The sequence below is a fragment of the Sciurus carolinensis genome, chromosome 7 (genome assembly GCF_902686445.1).
Source record: "Sciurus carolinensis chromosome 7, mSciCar1.2, whole genome shotgun sequence".
NCBI classification, from domain to species: domain Eukaryota; kingdom Metazoa; phylum Chordata; class Mammalia; order Rodentia; family Sciuridae; genus Sciurus; species Sciurus carolinensis.
This window is the reverse complement of record NC_062219.1, coordinates 154,458,856-154,475,452: the sequence shown is the minus strand read 5'-3', so window position 1 is coordinate 154,475,452 and position 16,597 is coordinate 154,458,856. Positions and strand designations below refer to the sequence as shown.

The 16,597-nt window shown below is 46.9% G+C and overlaps 3 protein-coding genes across 6 annotated transcripts; 1 reads left to right on the top strand and 2 right to left on the bottom strand.

Moving 5' to 3' along the window:
- Window positions 1-17: 17 nt before the first annotated feature.
- On the top strand, window positions 18-3,594 carry H1-6 (H1.6 linker histone, cluster member). The gene has a single exon (XM_047557278.1). It carries the CDS (start codon window positions 1,562-1,564, stop codon window positions 2,195-2,197), a length of 636 nt encoding a protein of 211 aa, XP_047413234.1. The 5' UTR covers window positions 18-1,561; the 3' UTR covers window positions 2,198-3,594.
- Window positions 3,076-4,027, bottom strand: LOC124988111 (histone H4). Its single transcript, XM_047557296.1, has one exon. The coding sequence runs from the start codon at window positions 4,019-4,021 to the stop codon at window positions 3,710-3,712; it is 312 nt and encodes a 103-aa protein (XP_047413252.1). The 5' UTR covers window positions 4,022-4,027; the 3' UTR covers window positions 3,076-3,709.
- Window positions 4,028-8,994: 4,967 nt separating this feature from the next.
- Window positions 8,995-16,306, bottom strand: Hfe (homeostatic iron regulator). 4 transcript variants are annotated; one of them, XM_047557271.1, is made up of 6 exons: window positions 16,082-16,306; window positions 13,344-13,607; window positions 12,897-13,172; window positions 11,983-12,361; window positions 11,694-11,807; window positions 8,995-10,788 (listed from the first exon to the last, which is right to left on the bottom strand). In XM_047557271.1, exons 1-6 carry the CDS (start codon window positions 16,167-16,169, stop codon window positions 10,752-10,754), a joined length of 1,158 nt encoding a protein of 385 aa, XP_047413227.1. In that variant the 5' UTR covers window positions 16,170-16,306; the 3' UTR covers window positions 8,995-10,751. The 4 variants fall into 4 exon arrangements, with proteins under 4 accessions (XP_047413227.1, XP_047413226.1, XP_047413229.1 ...); XM_047557270.1 differs by having other exon boundaries at window positions 11,927-12,361; window positions 16,082-16,299; XM_047557273.1 differs by having other exon boundaries at window positions 11,927-12,202; window positions 16,082-16,295.
- Window positions 16,307-16,597: the final 291 nt, after the last annotated feature.

Sequence of the window (16,597 nt, the reverse complement as noted above, 5' to 3'; positions counted from 1 at the left end):
ATTCATTAGTTATGTAATTAGTTGTCTCTGACTTTTGATTCCTATTTTTTGGGAATGTAGATTACATATCTATATCATACATGAATGATTTTAAAAAATTTCTAGATGTTGATAGACCTTGATTTTATTCATTTATTTGTATGTGGTGCTGAGGATCGAACCCAGTGCCTCACACATGCTAGGCAAGTGTCTACCACTGAGCTACAACACCAGTCCTGAATCGTAATTTTTTTTTTTTTTTTTTTTACAGCCGGTAGAGGACAGGAGATGTGGGTGTGTGCATGTGTGTGGACTTGTTTCCATGTTACATTTTCAGCTAAGATAAAATATGAATATGGTTCCTTAACTGGGTTTGTTATGCAATGTAAGAATTTCCTAAATTCATCAATTCTTTGTTGCTTTTAAAGCAATGGAATGATACCTTCTGTCAACCTGTAACTATAAGGATCAGCCTGATCCACATCCTGATCCATAAGTCACTGACAATGGCACAAAAGCTCAGGGATCATGGAGGGTCAGAGAAACCAAACAGATGTGAAAGCATAGAGTGCTCAAAAAAATGAAGCTGAGAAAGCCTTATAGAAAAATATTTATAAACCAAGAGTCCTGGTGCCTGCGGAGAGAAGCTCAGAGCTGCTACTGGACCTTCTTTCAGGGACACTTTCCCAACACATTTGCAACCGCACCTGCCAGTCCAGTCTTAGAGATTGGGTCTGCAGTTTCCACTGGGCCTTCAGACCAGGGTCCCTGTCTCTTCATTTATAGTTAATTGGGGGCAAGGACTGTGTTTATCTGGGACCAGAAGGGGGGGTATTGAATTAACAAAGGACAAAAAACTCAGTGGAGGACACTAGTCATGAGGGTGGTCTGATTTTGTGAGACCCTTGCTTCCTCGCTGTCTTCTATAAAGTTCCAGGAACTGGGAGATGGTTTTAATCACAGATCACCCTCATACCTGTGAATTGTGTTTTATTTGATGATCCTTGACTAAATAAGGACATACCCTGCAGTTTTTAGATAATTCCACATTCTCTAACTCTTCAGTGATGCAGCTAAGACATCTGTGTTACTTCCTTCACATATATAAATAATTTTCAATAAAAATCGGGGCATGAATAATTTCTTCTCTTCACCAATTAGAAGCTACACATATGGAGGGCCATTGGGAAGAGAGGAAATACATTTTCTAGTAGAAATTTCTTTTGAATTAACAAGGAAAAGAGGAAGTTTGGTTCTTTCTCTTGAATTTGACGGAGAATCGAGGGCTTTCTCCAAGACATTTGCCACATAGGGTCATTTGTCACTGAAAAGTTAAAAGATATATGAAATCCGCGTCTCTAGGAACCATCCTGCGGTGGAACCTGGGTGATTTGCTACCCTCCAGTTTTGTGGGATGCAACTTTTCATGGTAAAACAAACACAAATGCTCCTCCTCCGAGGGGCGGGGGCGGTGCCTGAGAGATGCACCAATCACAGCGCGCCCTGCCCTATATAAGGCCCTGAGGCCCCGCCACATTTCACACTTGTAGCTGCTTGATAGGTCCTGTTTCTTGGTTCTGCTATGTCCGAAACAGCTCCTGCAGCTCCCACTGATCCTGTTCCAGGCACAATGGAGAAGCCGCCTGCCAAAAAGCGGGGGAAGAAGGCAGTCGGCCTGACAGGTGCAGGTCACAAGGCCAGGAGTTCCTCAGTGTCCAAGTTGATCACCGAGGCTCTTTCCGAGTCTCAGGAGCGTGCAGGTGTGTCCTTGGCTGCGCTCAAGAAGGCCCTGGCGGCTGCCGGCTATGATGTGGAGAAGAATAACAGTCGCATCAAGTTGGCTCTCAAGAGTCTGGTGGGCAAGGGTGTTTTGGTGCAGACTAGGGGTACTGGTGCCTCTGGCTCTTTCAAGCTCAGCAGAAAGGCTGCTCCTGAAACCACCAAGGGCAAGGTCAGAAAACCTGCTTCTGCCAAGGCTAAGAAGCTGGTCCTATCGAGGGACTCAAGGTCCCCTAAGGGTGCCAAAGCCAATAAGGGAAGCAAGAAGCCCAGGACTACACCTAAGAAAGCTCCAGGGAGTGGGAAGAAGGCCAAAGGGGCCAAGGGCATTCAGCCGCGGAAGAGCCCTGCCAAGGCCAGAGCAGGGAAGCCCAAGGCTGGGAAGCCCAAGTTGGCCCTGCAGAAGGCCAACCCTAGGAAGGCGGCTTCAAAGAAGTGAAGAGCTTAAATAAGCTGATTTTCTAAGAACCCAACGGCTCTTTTAAGAGCCACCCAAATTTTTAAAATGGCTTGACACTGGAAAATGTAAAAGTAGTTAATGCTTATGCTGTACTAACCAAGGGAGTTGCAGTAGTGAGATGAAGCCAAGTTGGTCTGCATCACATGACATCTGCAGAAGTACAGATGTTCTTAAGTCTTGGGTATTGACCATCTCAAAATTTGGGCTATAGTAGGGTTTGTGGTAGAAAAGGGCTGGTTATGTGTGTGCTATTCTAGAATTATTGGACTGGAGAACTGAGTGATATGTCAGCACAGAAACATGCTTAATTTCTATGTATTTTTTCACTATTCAATGCTGTCTTGTTTATTATTTTATATGGTATCATTCCAGTTAGGGTTTCCCTGGTGTCCATAGACTGAATAGATATGAATCATGGTGCCCCAGGATTGGGGGGTAGGGAAAAATTTAACCTTTTTTTCCATTAACCTCTAAAGTCTAGGATTTCCTGTGTGAGATGGTTAAACACAAAATACTTTCAGAGTACAGTTGTTGCAAGGATGTAAAAATAGTGTTTATGCTGAGATTGCTATATCAACAAACCACTTGTTTCATAACGTATTTTAAAACTTTGTCTACTAGGAATGTGATCTTAATATTTTAATACATCTTATTTATGAGGCTGCAGAACAGTTCACAGAGATAACTTGAGGTAACCATAAATGTTACCTCAAATCTTTATGTGACTGTAGTTGTTAGGGCCAGAATTCAACTTTCCTGTCACAAAAAATTGTATTAGTACAACAGGGTGCAAACTGAAGTACCTTTTTAAATTTTTTCATTTTTCCTTTATTTGTGATTTACCATTTTTACATAACTGTCATATACTTATACTAATGTTCATTTATTTGGGACCTTGGTTTCAGGTGTTACTAAACAAAGCCTGGTACAAAACTATGCATTGTGTGACTTGACATTCCAGCATATTCTCCATGGCTCACTAGGTCCTCTCTTGACATTTGTATGATTAGGCCTTTTGGAAAAAATGTGCCCTAAATGGAACATGACCTAACAGATTTCCATTTGTTGCTAACCAATTCCAGTCACTGCCAGGCTTGAAGATGATGGACACTGTGTTCCTAAGAGGTTGGAATTATGAGAATGGTCCAAGAATGTGCCTCACTTGCCTGACAGGGCAGTGAGCCCAGACGGGATGAAGAATGGTGCCTCAACCAGCAGCCCCAGGTTTCAACACTGGGTTCCCAACGCGTTACTGTTTCCGTTTTCCAACGTTTTGCATAGGTCGTTAAAAGCAAAGTTAACAACCACTAAGCGTTCTTCTAGCCCTGGTGTACATTAGAGGACCTCACTTTAGCCAGGACAGTACGTCTCGGGATACAATTTATAAAATACCAATGCTAAAGCTAGGTCAGCTCTTTTATACGAACTCGTGGGCGGCCCTGAAAAGGGCCTTTGTTTATAGACGACGTAAGCTACCGAGAAAGCAGAAACTCAGCCGCCGAAGCCGTAGAGCGTGCGGCCCTGGCGCTTGAGCGCGTAGACCACGTCCATGGCCGTGACCGTCTTGCGCTTGGCGTGCTCCGTATAGGTGACGGCGTCACGGATCACGTTCTCCAGGAAGACCTTGAGCACCCCGCGCGTCTCCTCGTAGATGAGGCCGGAGATGCGCTTGACGCCGCCGCGGCGGGCCAGGCGGCGGATGGCGGGCTTGGTGATGCCCTGGATGTTGTCACGCAACACCTTGCGGTGGCGCTTGGCGCCGCCCTTGCCCAGGCCTTTGCCTCCTTTGCCGCGACCGGACATGGCTGCGAGCAGTAGCGAAACGGGCCTGACAAGCCTTTTAAATACTACTCCTGCGGACCTGATTGAAAACCACACACGTTAGGTGGGGTTTTCCAAATTAGGTCACGGGGGGTGGAGCAAGGAGAATGCGCCATTAAGGCCGCAGTGTTCTGATTGGCCCGTGAAACCTAGCTTTTCGTTGGGCGGCTGGAACGAGCGGGGCCGATTCCATTGGGCTGAAAAGCCTTACTTCTGTTTTGTATCGCAAGATTCCGTCTTTCTTTGCGTTTCTGTAAATTGGAAGTGATCTTATTAGGTCAGTGTCGCTGAGAGGACTCCCAGTCCACGTTTCTTTTTATTTTCACGTACTTACGTTTACGTTAGGTAATGGTTCCTTGGGTGTGAGTAGAAATGACATCTAAAATAGAACGGATTCTTATGCCGATGGACTTTACCTCCACTACTGCTAATATTTCCAGCAAACCAATACATTTTGATTGTCTCTGTGCTGGACAAAGTTTAAGGCTGGCCATGACAAAACTCTACACTTACCTTCTCTTTCTGTGCTTGGGAAGACGACAAGGTAGACAAATAACTGCAAATTAAGACATAAATGCAAACTTCTTTCACTTTTCCCTCCCTACTTCCTACCTCCTACCTTGGGTCCAAAGTTTGTTGACTTTTTTTTTTTTTTTTTTTCAAAAGTCTGAATCGGGAACAGAGCTAAGACCTGGGTGATCAGTTGCCCCTCTTCCCTCTCCCTGGCCTGCCGAGCCTGCCTGATCTCCCTGCAATTCTAAACAGGCTTCCCTTTCTGCCTGCATTCATCCACTTTCAACTTGCTCAGGCTTTCTTTAGAGACAAAGGAACATACATTTTGTAGAGTTGGGGATTAATTGAAGTACTAGGCTAATACTTGATTAAGGTCATTATACAGCCTACAAATTCCTTCCTGGTAGTTCTTTGATAAGATTATTGATGTTAAAACAAGGCTAATCACGCTAAGAAAACAAAAACAACAACAACAAAAAAAGGTGGGGGATAAAAAATAGGTCTGAATATGGTTTGAAGAGATTCTCAAACCAAGTTTCTACTTAGCTTCCTGATGTGGATATTGGAAATTTTCTCTCTCTCTCTCTCTCTCTCTCTCTCTCTCTCACACACACACACACGCGCGCGCGCACACACACACACACACACACACACACACACAAATTGATACTGAGGATTGAACCCAGAGGGTGCTTAACAATTGAGCTACATCTTCAGATCTTGATAATTTTTATTTTAAGAGAGATCTTACTAAGTTGCTTAGGGCCTCATTAAATTGCTGAGGCTAGCTTTGAATTTATGATCCTCTGCCTGGGCCTCTGAACCATTGGAATTACAGGTGAAGGAGAATTACTCTTGTCTAAAAACGTAAACAGGCACATTGCCCACCTCACCACCCAATCCAGTTAATAATTACCGATAGTGGGTTCTTAGCATGAGACCATGACCTGAGATATAGAAGGTATGATAGCCTCAGACCTGCTCACATGAAAGAAGAAGAGATGCAGTGGGAGAGGAGACGCAGGGAGGGCAGGGGAACTCTCCGGGTTATATGGTTTGTTAACACTTATATCATTAGGTGGTTATCTTCTGTCCCCAGATTGAAAGGTTTTAGATTCCTGACTCCCCATCACACACCCTTAGCCGATTTAGCTAAGGCTGAAGGTCAAATGTCGCAGAGAAAAAGTACAAGGACCCAGGTCATTCATACAACTCTGCATCTCTATGTGCTTTATAATTCATGAAAATAAAATTATAGTGCATACAACATGGTAATTTTGTGTCCTGACATGCATTCCAGAAAGTACCGCCTTTGATTAAACTATAGTTTTTTGACTTTTTTTCCTGGTACCGGGGATTGAGCTTAGAGGCACTGGACCACCGAGCAACATCCCCAACCCTATTTTGAATTTTATTTAGACACAGGATCTCACTGGGTTGCTTAGCCCCCATTTTTGCTGAGGCTGGCTTTGAGCTTTCGATCTTTTTGCCTCAGGCTCCAGAGCTGTTGGAATTATAGGTGTGCACCACCACACTTGCTTTTGAACTGTTTTTTAAAAAAGTTATTTGGACAGCAAATTTCTAACTTTATCCTCTCTTAAATATTGTTTCAAAATTTTATAAACGTGGTTGCAAATAGATTTTATTTTCAAAATTCTCTTGAATTTTCAAAATTCTCTTGAATATGTTCTTAATCACATACACATAAAGCCCAAAAAAAGAATTTTGCATTTGCTTTTGCTCAAATTTAGACAAAAGAAAGACCATCAATTGTTAAGTCCATTAAAAAGATGGTCCTGTGCAGGTGGCCAAGCTCTTTGGGCAGTGCTGAAGTTGGTTACTGACTGTTTTATCAATGTCAACTGCAGCAACTCAGCTTAAGGAATGGACCTAGGACATTCCATTGACCCACAGAGTAAAGTTACCTAAGGAGACTATACAAATATTGATGCTTACCTTCTAAAGAGTGCATTGAAGATTCCACAATTCTTTTCAGAATCTTAGAAGCAAAACCTATAATTCCACTTTTCAGAAATAATAACAAGTTTACCCACAAATCTGGTAGGTAAAATTGATTTGCAGGGGCTTCAGTACTATCCATCTCAATATTTCTTATATTCATCATTGGTTTGAATGACACAAAAAGTAGATGGAAATGACACAGAGAATAAATGGAAATATGAATCCAACAGGTGGGAATTTTTTTACAGAAAAAAAGTTCTTAAATTAAAAAAATACACCTGAAAAATGTTTTGAAATATTTCTGATAAAATTATAGGGCTACAGTAAGTTTTGAAATATTAAAACTAATTCCTTCCTCCAGGTCAAAAGCATCAGAGGTGCTGCTACCCAGCAGCAGATGAATGGTTGGGGTCGTATACCGAGAGGACAGTAACATTGCTGCACATGTTTTCTGGATGCAAAGGTAAGTGTTGTGTAGTGATTGTGAGCTTGACTCTGAGACAGAATCATTGGATTAAAATCCCAGCACACCACTTCTACCTCTGTAGGCTTCAGCAAGTTACCTAACCTCTCTGTGCCTTGGTTTCCGTAAAATCAAAATAAGGGTAACAGAATAACAATATGTCCTTCCTCACAGGGTTCTTTGGAGGAATTAAATAAATGTTCAGAACAAAGGCTGATATGTAGTAAGTAAAAAGAACTAGCATAAAAAAATAGTTTTAGAAGGCATCCATGCCACAAGAGGCTCTACTGAGGATGAAAATACATTTGGGCAAAAAACAGACGCTAGAGAAGTATCTACTCAAGATACACCACATGTATCTTGCACAACTTAAACAACTACTAAGGTACAGAATAGTGAGCATGTATGCCATGCAGCCCGGACATACTGAAGCAGCCGGGCTCTGCAGTACAATTGTCCTACAAAATACTTTAATATTGTACAAATTATGACCCAATGTCTACAGGGTTGAAATGACAATACCCGCCCACAGGTGAACATCTCCATGCTTAAAGCCATGCAAATTGGCGGGACAGTCATTACTCAGCCAGAGTGTAGTTAGAAACAAATGGCAGTTTATAAGCAACCGCATAAGAAGGTTTGGCATTTTACAGAAAGGTCTGCTTTTAAGTGTGTGTATTATACAATACCTACAGTACTCTCGGCACCATTACATGTTAATACATCTTGAGAACTGAGGCTCGCCAGGCACCACTGAGTCACTGAACTTGACTCAGATGACCTGGTGGTTCTCCAGGCCTCTCACCGACTGGCACAGCTTACAGTCACTGGGATTCCAGCTGCTGTGACAGCTGGTTAACTATTTATTTGCCCTAATTTCTAGGCTCTTTTCTCTGCCAGCATCTCTTGCACAGGCCCTTTTCAACCCTCCACCCTCAGCCTCCTGGGCCCTTCAGAGTCCCATGACACCGCAATACTGTTACCATGGCCACCAGGTGGCGCCATTCTCCTGGCTCCCAACCTGAGTTTTTGTCAGAGATGAAAAGATTTTAAGAATTTAAGATCTAGGTCTTCTATTCTTCCCCTCCTGGAAATAACTTCCTTTGCTCATAAATGAATACATGACACGTGTAACTCCATATTGTGTACAACCACAAGAATGGGATCCTAATTGGAATGGGCTGTACTCCATTTCTATATAGTAAGTCAAAATGCCCTCTATACTGTCATGTATATCTAAAACCAACAAATTAAAAAAAAAAAAAAAGTAAGACGTAGGACTTCAATTTTTCTAATGTAGTTAGCCTGAAAAGTTGGTAAACAAAGGCCAGAAAAATTAAACTAAGAAACATTGAAAGAAAATGGAGATTTATCATTTCTATGGTAGAAAAAAATTAACAGGCCACAATTGCTGATGATGAATCCATGTATTCTTGTGCAGAGTAGTGTGTTTCTTGAAATTTCAGCCTGAGTGAAACAAAACAAGTACAAAACTAGCCGCTGCAGAATCAAAGGTGACATTCATTCAGGAGGTATGATTAAAGGTGCCCTCTGGCATTCTACTTGGAGTTTAGCATGACATTCGGAGTTGTGATGGGTTTGAAGGTAAAATAACCAATATCTTATGATTAGATGATAAGGTCCCTACAGTGAATAAAAACAATCATTTCAGCTGCCACAGTTTAATGAAAATATTCCATGCAACAAAATGTAAAAAACATTAAAAACATTGTAAATGTCTCCTACATGAACTGTTGATTATATGCATAAGATGGACAAGAACATTTAGTAAAATCATAACACATAACACAATCGTAAGCTTATTAAAATATATGTTTGTTAATTCATATACTTTAGGGCAGCAATAGCAAAAGGTAATAATTGAGTTGTTAATAGAGTTTTTCAGTGGTTTATGAAATTATAGCTTTAATTTTATTTTCAAGTTCTCTACAATGAGTCCAATTTTACTTTCTTCTATATAACTTTCATAACCAGAAAAAAAATAAAGACTTTTTTAAAAAAAGTTGAGATTTCTACTCCAATTCAATGTCTATCAACAAACTTTTGAGTTTTTTGGTTTTCTGAGGCACTTGTCTTCCCACAGTGCCATACCACAAGTAGCCATATGTATACATTGCAGCCAAATGTATACAGTGCCAAAAGTAAGCCCATGGCATCCGGATGAAGATATATGGACATGTAGGTACATAACTCTCGAACATGGTCAGATGAATCACTTTCCCAGAAATTCCTAAGTGGCCTGGTGAGGTTAGCTTTTAGGATGTGCATAACTGGGGATGAGAACCAGAATCCCAGCAGTCCCTGGTGGATGCCTGGGTATCCTGCAAGTCGCCCAGTAGCTTCCATTCTACCAGCTTGCAGTAGGAAATACTGTTGCAGTTTGTCGAGGGAAATGACATTGGAATTCTGAATCTGAGGCAATGGCTGAGGGCAGACACTACAAAGCCCAGCACAGTCACCAGCTGACCCCACCAATCACATTCCTCCTGTGGGGACTAAAGAGAAGGCAGAGGGAACACCAGAGGAGTGAGTGACCACCTTTTGGGCCCTTTGGGATTTGGAAAGGAGACCTGACAGCTGAGGGTCAGGAGATGGTTAGATGGCGTTTCCCTCCATTTGGGTCAAGCTCACTGAGAAGAAATGCAATGAAACAAGAGAGAAGCCTCTTCTTCTCTGTGTTCTCTGCTCATCTCAACCACCTGAATGTAGTGGAGGGTGATGGATCAAACAGCCAGACAGACTGAGTCTGAAAGGCATCTCCATCCCTGGCAAACTGCAAGATGCTCTATACTTCACTTTCTTCGTCTAAAAGGCAGGATGGGGGGAATAGCACTACCTATGCCATAGAGTTATTATGAGAATTGCATGCAATAATGCATGTGGGTAGAGGGACACCCAGCACTTTTGAAAAATAAGTGTCAGCCTCATGATCATTACTATGATCAACCTTTTCACGATTCTCTTTACCAAGACCAGGAGAGAAGGCACTTTAGATTCAGCATATTAGACAAGCATCACAAATGCAGCTGTCCTTTATCTTTGAAAACCTATAGGACATCTTTGTGCAAATTAGAAAAAGGTAGCTGTCCTCAATCGCCTCCCACGTATGTCCCTCCCGCCTGCTGAAAAGTATCACCCTGCACACAGACCGCCATCCTTTTCCAGGAGAGGCGCCTCCTTGGTGGTGCAGTGCACAGCCTTCACAGCTGCACAGTGTCCTAGATCACCCTTTGATGATACGAAACCAGGGTGTGGTGACAGATCCTGGATAATAAAGAGGATTCAGAGGAAAGCTGCGTGGGTCCTGGATGCAAAGAGCTGAGTGCAAAATTCTGACAAGACTACAAATGCACACGTTCCCGGGGAAAGGGCCAGGCTTTTCTCAGGCGTTAAAATGAACCATGAGTCCCCAAACTGTAAGGAGCCCTGTTCCACATATAGGAGGTGAGATGACAGGTCTGTGGGGTCAGAGGCCAGAGGAGATGAAGGGAGCCTCCACGTGCAGCCTGAGATTTATGGGACTCAGCTCTCGGGGACAGGTCACAGCCCAGGGTTGCAGTCTTGCAGAAACTCAGAGACGTGGAGAAAACTCCTGGGAAAGTGAACAGGGAAAGCGAGGAGCAGAGAGCTCTTCAGGCACTTTCTGTTCGGCAGGTCCAACTCTTCCTGAAGCCCTGAGAAGTCCGCGAGGGTGCCCCGGCTTTGTGTCCAGGGTGTCTCCTCCCTGCAAGAGGTCTGCAGGCTGAGCCTCACTCACAGTCCGCTAAGACGTAGTCCCTCGCGGCCCCTCCTGTGAAGACAAGAGCCCCAAGGGACAGGCAGCACAGACCTCGGCAGCGCTCCGCCTCTTCCCTGTCCCTCGCCTTCCTCATCCACCCATCTCATCCCTGGTCACTTGTGCCCAGGGCACTGGGTTCCAAGCACTGTCATCTCCAGTCTGGAATTGTTTATTGGCCCTCTGACTGGTCTCCTTCCCCCTTGATGCCTCCATCGACCCATTTGTCATAGGGAAAGCATGGTCCTCCTTGCCGTGTCCCTTCACTGACTCCCCAGTGGTCATGGCTGCATAGGGCCCAGGACTCTGCATGAGCTGATTTCTGCCTGCTCGTCATTTCCCCACACCATGGAAGTTCGGAGGGTGGAACTGGTAACAGACAGGAATGCAAACCCAGCGGCAAGGTACAGTACTCACCTCCCCCAGGCCTCACAGGGTCCCCTTGCATGGTTGCTCAGCTGTGCAGAGCCCTCTGATCCTCAGCCTCATCTAAAGATCCCCCTCCTCAGGTCCAGAGCCATTCTTAACCCTAGGTGACGCCATCTGTCCTCTGACACCCTGAAGCATTTGCAGCATACCTGCTGGGGCTGCAGGGGTTGTCCTCGACTGTACTTATGATCAATTTCATTCCCTGCAGGACTTGGGAGGTGACAATAGCCACAATGGCTTCCTTAGCCTCCAAGCCCCAGCCGTTACTTAAACAGCACTTCTAAAACGGTAGGTGCTCAAAGGATGTGTGTTGAATCAAGAACGTTAATTCCCTTCCTGCTTCCAGAGAATTTGGAGGTGTTGGTGCCTCCAAAGAAGTAAGAGGGGGAAAGGGTTCCCAATGATGGGGCTTCCCCCTGCCCTGTTTCCTGCAGGGCTAGGGTGTCCTGGGGTTGGAGGCCCCAAGGACACTTCCTCCTCTCCCTACTCACGTGAAGCATACTTCTTCATTAAGATTCGGAGCAAAGTTCCAATAAAGAAGATAAGGACACAAGCCGTGATTCCACTGGCGACCCCAACCACCAGGGCGCTGGGTGCGGAGGGCGCTGAAAGAGTAGAGGCAAGTTCAAGCTGGTGATGAGCATCTTGACCAGAGCAGACCCTCCCCTCGATGCCACAGGGACCAGCCCTTCCCCACAGCAGGTGTCCCCGGCTGGCACCTTACCCCAGGTGGCTGTGAGGGGCTGACCCAGGCCCGGGTGCTCCACCTGGCAGGTGTACCTCTGCTCTGCCCCAGGGGGCACGGCCACGGCCACCCAGCCCTGGTAGGTGCCATCCCCGTTGGGCAGCACATCCTTAGGCTCAGCCTCCTTAGCATCCAGTGGCTGACTGTCCTTCAGCCACCGCATGGTGATGTTCTGGGGGTAGAAGTTCAGAGCCTGACACTGCAGAATGGTCACTGCAGAGGCCACGCGACGAGTCACCTTCAACCATGGAGGCACTTGACAGAAAGAGGAAGGATGAGGAGAGGGGACTTCCATCCTGCCAGCAAGACTGGAGCTTTCAATTCCCTCCAAGGGTGGATGGAGGGACACACCCCTCAGGCAGAACAGTGCAGCAGGGACACCCTTTGCTCTGAAATGGTTTCCAGGGTTTAGCTCTGAGGCAGTGACATTTGGAGAACAGTTAGATGTATATCAGCCTGATCTCCCATCTACTATGTACACACACACACCTGTTACCCAGGTCCTCAGTTCTGACAGACGGATCCTTTATGTGGATCAAAAATCACTGAATACAGACTACCCATTCATCTGGGTTGACCCTGCATGCATTCTTGTAAGAAAGGGTCTTATAAGATAGGCAGGTTGTTGTATTTGACATGTTTTACGAAAACAACTTTGACCTCCAGAAGACCCCGCCGCTCTGATAGGCCACCCACTTGGTATTTTCTTGCCCTGGAATCCATGAAACCACAGATACTTCCTCTTTAGCCATGTACATAAGGAAAATAGCTAAAACCATTGACTCATGGCAGCATCACCTACCTCAATTATAAGGTGGAGACCCTAGGATTGGGAAAGCACTTTCCAGAACTTTGAGAGATTCATAACCTTGACTCCTCTGAAATCCCCTGCCTTCTGTGCCCTCCTTCCATCTCTAGAGTGTGGGGCAGGTGGGTGTTTCCAGCATACCTTGCTGGTCCAGAATGCCTCTCCCCAGTTCCAAGAGCTGCCGCAGCTGCTGGGGACAGTCCCTCTCAAGGTAGGCCTTGTTCTGCTTAGCCCGAATCTGGTGCACTTCCCACTCCAGCTTGGTGGCCCAGGCCCTGGGCTCTGCTGCTCTCCAGTCCAGTGTGTCCAGACAGAATTCCAGGTGGTCCTGCCCATCGTACCCATATTTCCAGAACCCCCTGGTGCTGTTGTCCGCTTGCACCTCACAGCCCAGGATCACCTGCAGGGTGTGGGACTCTGGCAAAACCCCCAGTCTTGTTACCAAAACCAAAGGAGAAGATTCCTGTCCTAACCATTCCCAAGGACCCAGTCATCTCAGTATGAAAACCCCCTTCCTCTCCCCTGCCTTCTAGTTTCTTCCACCAGATGCATTCCTGAGATGGTAAAGACTCTGCCCCTTCCACGTACCCTTGCTGTGGTTGTGGTTGTCCATGATGGTCCAGAAGTCCACCGTGAACATGTGGTCCCAGCCTTTCAGGCCCTGACTCAGCTGCAGCCACAGCTGACTCGAGGTCCTGCCCTGGACCCAAGGGGCTCTGGCTTCAGCACGGCGACTCTCATGATTGTAGAACACAAACAACTGGTCGTCCACATAGCCCAAAGCCTCAAACAAAGGCAGCCCGAGGTCCATCTCTGAAGCGCCCATGAAGAGGTAGTGCAGAGAGTGGGACCCTGGAGACAAAGCAATAGGCCTTCAGGTGGGTGGCAGGGAGGAATGGGAGGGAGGCAGGGGCGACACATGCCACCAGCTGCATCTGGTCCTGACCCTAGGGAGAGAGAATGCCCACCTCCCCTCAGTCAGGCAGCCCTGGCTGCTCTCCCTGGTGCAGCTGGCTCCCTCTGCTGCACAAGGCTGCCAACCTTCATCCCACTCCCACACCTGGGCCATTTCCCAGAGCCAAGAGTCTCTGCAACTCCTAAGGCGTCTGCAGCCCTGGTGGTTAAGCTTAGGGTAATTGCTCAGAGCTTACTAGAACGGAGACCCCAGGAACTCACTTTAGTGGGACTTTTTACTACATAGATGCCTGATTGGAGTCTCAAACTTGTGTCCAAAATCAGACTCTTGATTTCCCCCCAAAACTGCTTTCCTCTGCCTTCACCATCTCAGAAACAGCCTCAGCACTCATTGCATTCCTCACGCCAATTAAATTAACATAAAGTAAAATAAGTAAAGAACAGGGTCTCTGTTGAATTGGCTCTTTCATGCCATGCATAGATCCTTTAACAACTTCCTTCAAAATACATTCCATCATTTCTGGCCTCCAGCAGCGTATGGCTTCCTGGATGTTCTCCTGCTTTCCACACAGCAGCCAAAGTGACCTTCAAAAACGAGCCATGGGTCATGTCGTCAGCTGAAGTTCACACCCCAGTCTAGCAGGGCCACACAACCTTGCCTGTGGTCCTGTCTGAGACCATGACCTATGTGGCCCTGTACTCCTTGCTCTTCCTTCTTCCCAGTGGTTCTGTGAGGAGATTTTGTCTCTCGGGGACACTTGGTAATATATGGAGACTTTTGGTGGTCACAGCGGGGGTTTGGGGGTCCTCCTAGTGGCATGTTCTGAATAGACAATAGCAAAATGTTCCACTGCGCCCATAACAGTTCCCTCCACTAACAACACAATGTTGAGTAGGTTGAGAAAACCTGCTTCACCAGCTTGCCAGGCCCACTCGGTTTCCTGGGAAACTCTGCTCCTCATCAGTCTCCATCAGTGTCACCCTTATTGTTTTCAGGTCTGTGTTCGAATGTCAGAGTGACAGAGAGGCTGGCCTGACCTCCCTGCTTCACATCTTCACAGACCCAGCAGCTGCCCAGTGTCCTGTATTTTTCTGCTCATTTGTTTATTACCATCCCCAACCCCCATCCAGTGGGAAATAACAGAGGGCAAAGACTGAGTTCCAGGGTTGGCGGTGTGGCTCTGCAGTAGCGCAAGGTCCCCATTCCCTCCCCAGAACCAAGGGAAAACAAAAACAAAAACAGAAAACAACTTTGTTTCTTGCTCTCCGCTTGGGTCTAAAACAGCACAACACAGGGTTGGGATTCTTTCTATGCTTCTGAACAATGAATATTTCTGTTCAACTTCAAATTCTATTATTCAACCAATAATGCGCAACGCTGTTGAGGAATCAAAGGTATAAAGTGGAGACATAGGCTTTCTGTGTACCACTGAAAAAAGTTACCTGTAAGCGGTCCACCCCTCAATCCTGTGTCTGTGAAATGCAGGTACAATAGCCTAGTAGCTCCCCAACATGTGATAAGGTAGGTAACCTGCTGCGATGAGTGCCCAGTCAGGTAACTGGGTAGTCACTAGGAGCTAAGAGTAGGGGTGTAAGTATCGAATTTAACATCAGAAAACCAAATTGCTTGCATTCTTTGTGACCTAAGAGCTATTTAACCTGAGGCCAGTTTAACAGGAACCTATTAATAGTTCCTATTTCCAAAGGCACAATGGCAGTCAAAACCACAGAACTAAATGTGGTTTCAAACTGACTCCATTGCTAAAATATTGTTCACTACTTTGGCATCCTTTAGAAAAAGTCCTGTTAATCATGCCACATATAACGAATCAGCAAAGCCGAGATGAAAGCGATGCGTTCCACCGGATTGGGCTCGATCGTTACAAAGTGCCCTGTATTTCCGACAGAGAACCAGGCGGCCTGGCGTGGAAGAATCCCCCGGCCCGCGCCCCGCAGGGTCCCTCCGCCGGCGACCGCCAATCTGCGCTGCGCCCTGGCGCGGAAACACCGGGCGGACGCCCTGGCCGAGGTCGAGAGGTGAGAGCTTCCTGTTCTGAGATGACCGCACGAAACGGGAGCCACCGGCCTTAGGACAGTAAGTCCGAGCCGCGGACCCGCAGGCCGCGGTCGGCCCAGGAGGGAGCTACGAGGTTTACTCCGAAGTGCCACGGTCGGGAGGGAGCGGGGCTCCAAACGCCACCCGGGCAGAGACGCGGGGCCCGGAGCGGGACGCGCGGGCCGAGGGACCCCGCCTACACTTCGGGGCGGGCGTCCCCTCCCGGGGTCTGGGCGGGAGAGCGGGGACAGGGCTGCGGACAGGACAGGCTCTCGAGGTCACAAGCTCCCAGGAGCCGAGAGAGGCCCTCGGCTGTCCCTCCCTCCCGCGCTGTGGCCGCAGCCCCCGCACTCACGCGGCGCTGGCCCCTGCGGGACCCCGATGCGCACCAGCAGCAGCGGCAGCAGCAGCAGCGGCAGCGCGCGCCGCGCTCGCGGGCCCATGTCCCCTCGCCGCTGGTCGGACTCCGCCTCTGCGCGGCAGGGAAGCGGATGACCCCAGGAGTCACCCGAGCCATCGCCCCGGCCCGCGCTGCCTGACCAGCTTCCTGGAGAGACTCCTTCCCGGCCGCAGGGGAAAGGGCGCGCGTCCCGGGGCCTGGGCGCCTCCCGTGGCCGGCGAGGCCCCTGCTTGTGCCGGCTGGTGAGCCCGCCGTCCCCGTCTTTGTGTCTCGAGGGGGTGTTGCCGACCCGGAGGTTTATATCACGATTTGTCGATCTAGATGCTCAATAGTTAAATATTAAATTTGTTTAAAACTTTAATGACGAATTTTCAAAACCTTTATCTCGAATGTAGTTCAACTTAATCTTGTTATTTGATTTAGAAATATAAATGTTTTTTCCGCGAAAACTTCGTTTTGTTTTTTGATTAG

Coding starts and splice junctions, on each gene's coding strand:
- LOC124988111 (XM_047557296.1), bottom strand. CDS start 4,021: ATGTCCGGTCGCGGCAAAGGAGGCAAAGGCCTGGGCAAGGGCGGCGCC.
- H1-6 (XM_047557278.1), top strand. CDS start 1,562: ATGTCCGAAACAGCTCCTGCAGCTCCCACTGATCCTGTTCCAGGCACA.
- Hfe (XM_047557270.1), bottom strand. CDS start 16,169: ATGGGCCCGCGAGCGCGGCGCGCGCTGCCGCTGCTGCTGCTGCCGCTG. Junction 13,608..16,081: donor CCCGCAGGGGCCAGCGCCGC/GTGAGTGCGGGG, acceptor CTTTGTCTCCAG/GGTCCCACTCTCTGCACTAC. Junction 10,789..11,693: donor AATGAAGAAGTATGCTTCAC/GTGAGTAGGGAG, acceptor TTGTCTTCACAG/GAGGGGCCGCGAGGGACTAC.